Genomic DNA, 6,000 nt, shown 5'->3' with positions numbered 1-6,000 from the left:
TAATTTAAAAAAACTAAACTGTAACACAGGTAGAACCGACTTCATATGAGTAGGAGTCAAATTCTGCTGGGGAGAGAAGTGAAAGCAAAAAAACCCTGCAATTATTTTGGGAATTGATGCTGTACTAATTTGTCTAGTTGAGCTCAGATGGATTTAATCGTGATACTCAAAAAGTCTATGTCGTCTGTTGTGGTGTCAGTAAGCAGTTCAACTAAATTTCAGTAATCATCCACAGATGGAACTGAAATATAGTCTCTGTTGTAGTTTGGGCAATGATGCAGTCAATTTGTATACATCAATGAAACAAAGAATCAGATTATCAGTTATAGTGTTGTTTGAGGGATAAATTTTACATAGGACAATGGGAAAACTCCACTTCTCTTCAAATAATGCCAAGTTATCTATTTATCTTCGTCGGAGGGGTCACGCCTCTACCAGTATACCACTCCCTCAGTGTTGATCTATTAGGCTCAACTCGGAGACGTGGGGTTTGAACCTTCAACCCAAGGAATGTGAATCGATTGTAATTACAGGAGAATAGGTCGATTGCGTTTTCTTTCTTTGTGAATTGATTTTACGTTGCACAACATCCATCCAGAGCAAAACCATGCTCGTTGACCATTTTGATTTAAGATGTGTTCAACACTATTTGCAGGATGAGGTGAATGTTCACAGAGGAAGTGATACCAACCTCAGCAACTGAAAGGCAACACCGGATCATAATAATCCCAATGCTTTCCAACGATCGGATATCGATGAACACGAACAAATAACTGCAGAAACGAAAATAAAAATTCCCATGAGGCAGGATTGCAATCTTTGGATTTTTTTTATGCGTGTGTCGCCTGACGTCTTTCTCCTCCCCTTTTAACGGAGCCAATTACCTGAAAGAAAGGGAAGTTCCTGGGTGTTTCCGCCAGCTTTATGTGGTAAAGGATCAGAAACTTTCCAAGTGCTTGACTGGTAAAGTTAACCTTGGGGTTCCACGTTTCTAAGGATAAAATAAACTTTCTGGCAGTATATTAAGTTTGTTTTTGAAGTTTCAGCCTGGAATTCGGTCATATTGCAAGAAGTGCTACCTGGAGACAGAGAGTGAGCTGTTGGAAAGGCTCCAGTTGGGAGTGAAGGAGGGAGGGATTTTGATTTCTCTTTCTGTTTCCCGAGTTTGGGGAGTGTTTGCCATTAAAGGCAGATCCTGGGAGAGGATGGAGCGATCGATGTTATTGCTGCTGATTCTGGTGGTCAATTGGGGTAAGTGTGGGGGTCGCTGGCTGCAGTGGAGAACCCCTGGATTTCCTATTTTCCCCCATCTTCCAACCATTTCCTTGTGTCTTCCCATCTCCTTAGAGGAGCCCCGGAGGCTGCGACACTGCGGGACTGGGAGTGAACGCTAAGCCGAGGGCTGTGAGAGGGGAGGCAGGACCAGCGCGCTGATTCCCGCCGGGGGGAGGGGGGTGGGGAAGTGCCGAGTGAGGACAGTGAAAGCGCTTCACTGAATACACACAGTCCGTTGAATCACTCCCAAGCCGTTTGCCCTGCATTATAACTGCCCATCCGGATTCTTTTTGTCCAAGAAGCTAAATAATGCTAACATTGGACTTTTATTTCCCAGTGAATTCGCAATCCGCCTCACCCTTAAAGCTACTGGTCTTGGGGGAATTATTCTCTCCTGAGTTTTCACAGACACTGGCCTCATTTTCTTAGAGCTGTTCTGTCGTTCGACTGTCCTAGTAATCTCTTCGTGTTTTTTTTTTAAATGCGTTTTATTGTTTTTTTTTAAAGGGTATTTGAATGTTTTCTGGGATCTGAGATTAATTGAAACTTGGCGCATGGTACTTATCGTCCTTTTCTGTCCTCCGTATTCCCAGTTTAAATTTGAGTTTTTCTTTCAACCCGAGAATGAGCCTGGGCAGCGATTCCTGATTAATGATTTGTGTAAATTCGCTGTCTGTATTCACTTAGTCAGTATGGACAATGCTAAGATGTTTATTTCTGAACTTCAGTAAAGGGAGAAGGTAGCATGCGACACAGCATACAACGGCCTTCTGCTCACCTTCACCTCAAATCTGACTTTGAACTTTGTCTCTCTTTTTGCTCTCCTGGCTGGCTAGAAATTTCTCCCGTGTTGTTTTATCCAGGGTGGTAACTATTGGAGCCCTAAATTGTAATTCAAAAAAATGTATTATTTATAAATGTAAGGTTCAATAATGTTTGACACATCTCAGCAGTCTACCACCACCTGGGTCCACCGTATACCTGAATATAATTACCCATGCTCCTGAAAGGGAAGTCTTAATTGTCATTTACTTTAAACTCATTGGCAATGGTAGACCTGTTTCTATTCTTTGAATTCCAATGTATAAAAGATTTCCTTTTATAGGGTCATGTTTGGACTTTGAGCCTTGTATTTAAAAGGAAGCTAAATGCAGTCCTGGTAATTAATCTTTCCAAACTGTGAGATCACTCTGTTTTACTCTGGAGTTACTCACAGCCTGCCCCACTGACTCCCTAATAAATGTGCAGTCTGCTCACTTAGTGTAACATTTGGGCTGATAACTTCTGTAAAACTTTCTTTCATTTTGATATTTGTACCTGTTTATTTCTGACCACATTGTTGCCATAGCGATGCCCTAAAAACGGTTTTCCAGAAAGGTTTGCAGCCACACCTTACTGCAAACAATTTCTGTGGGATCATGGTGTTGAGTTACCAACCGTTGTTGTCCTGGGGTTTTTTTGCACTGGTTTTTCTCCCACTTTTTAATTGAAGTATGATTTCACTTCAGCAAGTCACACCCTGTTACTTTGTCCATGTAGTCATTGTTAATTTGTAACTCTATACAACAGTTCAAAATACAACCATAATTTTATAGTGCCTTTAACTTGAAGTGCCTTGAATATACTTGAGGGAAAATAAACAACCGTGAAAAGATTGTCCCTCCACAGGAAGTGACTAACAGGTAAGAAGTATTAAGGAGAGTCTTGAATGTGGAGAGCTTAGAGTCTAGAGGATGGAAGGCACAGCTGTCAGTGCTGGGGTACACTGGACAGGAGGTGCAGAAGAGTCTGCACTTAGAGGAATATAGAATTCTCAAATGGTTGTAGTGTCAGTCCAAACATGAAGATAGGCAAGATTGGTGAGAGATTTGAACATGCAGATGAAAATTTTGTTTTGTGGTGTTGGTTTGATTACTGCAATGCAGGTTATTGAGTGCCGAGGCGTTGGACAAGTGGGGTTTGCTTCTTGTAGTATTTAGACAGCAGAGGTTTAGCAACACTGCAGTTTATGAATGGTGGTTGGCCAGGAGACTGTTGGAATTGTGCACTCTGGGATCGACAGGAGAGTTTTGTCAGAAAATTTGTTGGTGATGTTGGAGATGGAGGCTGACACGATTGAAATGGGCAGTCTGTGTTGGAGATGGAGAGTTCAGGAGCCCCTGATCTCTGTCCTGTTAGGACAGTGAGGTTGACTGCAATCTGTTGGGGGTACAGGGTAGAATTGTTGGTAAAGGCTGAATGTTTGTGACTAGGAATCAAAAGTAACAATCTTGTTTGACCTACTATTTAAATCCAGGACATTGCAACTTGTCCAAGCCCGATTGGTGGATAAGCTGTCTGACAGTGGCAAAACAGTGAAAGGATTGTGGAAATAGCTCAAATATCACTTTATTTTTATTTGTGAAATGTGGGAATCACCTGAGAAGGCTAGCATTTATTGCCCATCCCTAATTGCCCTTGATCGGAATAATAGGCTATTCTGAAGTCACATATAGGAAAGCAAATCTTAGCAGGACTTGTACACTTAATGGTAAGGTCCTAGGAAGTGTTGTTAAGCAGAGACCTTGGAGTGCAGGTTCATAGCTCCTTGAATGCAGAGTTGCAGGTAGATAGGATAGTGAAGAAGGTGTTTGGTATGTTTTCCTCTTATTGGTTAGAGTATTGAGTACAGGAGTTGGGAGGTCATGTTGCGGCTGTACAGAACATTGGTTAGCTCACTGTTGGATTATTGCGTGCAATTCTGGTCTCCTTGCTATTGGAAGGATGTTGTGAAACTTGAAAGGGTTCAGAAAAGATTTACAAGGATGTTGGTAGGGTTGGAGGATTTGGGCTATAGGGAGAGGTTGAATAGGCTTGGGTTGTTTTTCCTGCAGCATTGGAGGCTATGGGGTGTCCTTATAGAGGTTTGTAAAGTCATTGGGAGGGCATGGACAGGATAAATAGACAAGTCTTTTCCCTGGGGTGTGAGAGGGGAAAGATATAAAAGAGACCTAAGGGGCAACATTTTCACTCAGAGGGTGATACGAATATGGAATGTGCTGCCAGAGGAAGTGGTGGAGGCTAGTACAATTGTAACATTTAAACAGCAGATGGGTATATGAATAGGAAGGGTTTAGAGGGATATGGGCCAGGTACTGGGACTAGGTTGGGTTGGGATATCTGGAAGGCATGGCCGAGTTAGACCGACGGGGTCTGTTTCCATGCTATATATCTCTATCACTCTGTGACTCTATATAAGCCAGGTCAGATAAAGGTAGCAGATTTCCTCTCCTAAAGAACATTTGTGAACCAGATTTTTGATATGTGGCTAGTAATGGTAACATGAAAGTGGTAATAAGGTTATCATTGCTTTTATTTATTCATCCATCTGATATGGAATATGTTGACTCAGCTAGCATTTATTACCTATTCCTAAATGCTGTGGAGATGAGTGAATTGCTGTTTAAAGATACGACAATCTTTGGAGTGTAGGAATACCCAAATATTGTTAGGAAGGAAATTCCAGAATTTTAATACAGGAACAGTGATATGTTTCCAGGTTAAGATGGTGAATGGCTTGGAGGGGAACCTCCAGGTGCAGTGTTCCTGTGCATCTGTTGCTCCTGTCCTTTAGTGGTTGTGGATTTCAAAGGTATTGCCAAAGTAACTTTGAGTTACTGTTGTCCATTTTGTAGATGGTACATGGTGGCACGATGGCTCAGTGGTGAGCACTGTTGCCTCACAGCACCAGGGTCTCGGGTTTGATTCCAGCCTCAGGCCTCACACACCACGATGGACAGTGTCCTCGGTGTTAAGATGCACCTCCATCTCCGCAAGGACTGTGTGCATTGGCCACTCCTACCAACACTTGCGGATGAAAGCATCTGCAAATAGATTGAGGATGAGGTCAAAAGAACTTTCTCCCCTCTTGGTCCCCTCAGCACCTATCGGAGGTGTTACCAACTGTATTCTTTACAGTGAACTCTGCTGCTACTGAGCTAGTCTGTGGTAGATATGGAAGTCTCCCATTGAGTATGTGCTGTGCCATTACCATCAACTCTTGTTTCCTCCAGATTGTGTTGTGTGGAGGAGTACTGTTTTGTCAGCTGGAGATTTCTTTGCCCATATTTGACCTGAAGCCATGAGATATCATGGTGTCTGGAGTCTAGTTTAAGGCTCATAGACTGTGTACCACTGTTGCCACCTCCAGTTGGTCAGTCCTACCTGTGGGACACATAATCGGGGATGATATTAGTGGTTTCCAACACATCATTATTCTCTTAGATTCGTCGTATTTTCCAAACAATGTCAGGCTGTTACTTGATTAGTCTGTGGGACAGCTCTCTTAATTTTGGCACAAGCCCCTCAATGTTGGTAAGGAGGATTTTTGTCATTGTCTTCAGTGCCTCTGTCGATTCTGGGTGGTCGTCTTGGTTTCATTTCTTTTATTTAGCCTTCGTAGCAGTTTGATACAACTAAATGACTTACTAGGTCACTTTTTTTAGTAGGCAGTTGAAAGTCAACCATGTTGTTGTGGGTCTGTAGTCATGTGTAGGCCAGACCAGGTTAGGACAACAATAGATTTTCTTCCTGAGAAGATGTTAGTGAACCAGATATGTTTTTCACAGCAATGAGTGGTGGTTAAGTGATAGCTAGTTTACCGGCAGTTATTTTTAGAATCAATTAATTTCAAATTCTGCAATCTGCCATGGTGGGATTTGAATGCAGAGCATCCCAGAACCCTCC

At 42.4% G+C, this 6,000-nt stretch overlaps 1 protein-coding gene across 1 annotated transcript in view; it reads left to right on the top strand.

Moving 5' to 3' along the window:
* The first annotated feature begins 918 nt into the window (after positions 1–918).
* LOC122555180 (prostaglandin F2 receptor negative regulator-like) overlaps positions 919–6,000 on the top strand; it is a 66,137-nt gene continuing 61,055 nt past the window's right edge. Inside the window, exon 1 of the mRNA XM_043700919.2 lies at positions 919–1,251. Within this exon, the coding sequence (XP_043556854.2) occupies positions 1,206–1,251 (46 nt within the window). The 5' untranslated portion in view covers positions 919–1,205. The remainder of the gene's footprint in view (positions 1,252–6,000) is intronic.

This window comes from Chiloscyllium plagiosum, unplaced genomic scaffold, assembly GCF_037043375.1.
Source record: "Chiloscyllium plagiosum isolate Xiang-an unplaced genomic scaffold, Cpla_swu_hap1 HiC_scaffold_12, whole genome shotgun sequence".
Classification (NCBI taxonomy): Eukaryota; Metazoa; Chordata; class Chondrichthyes; order Orectolobiformes; family Hemiscylliidae; genus Chiloscyllium; species Chiloscyllium plagiosum.
Note: the sequence above shows the minus strand (reverse complement) of the source record. Positions and strands in the feature narration are given on the sequence as shown.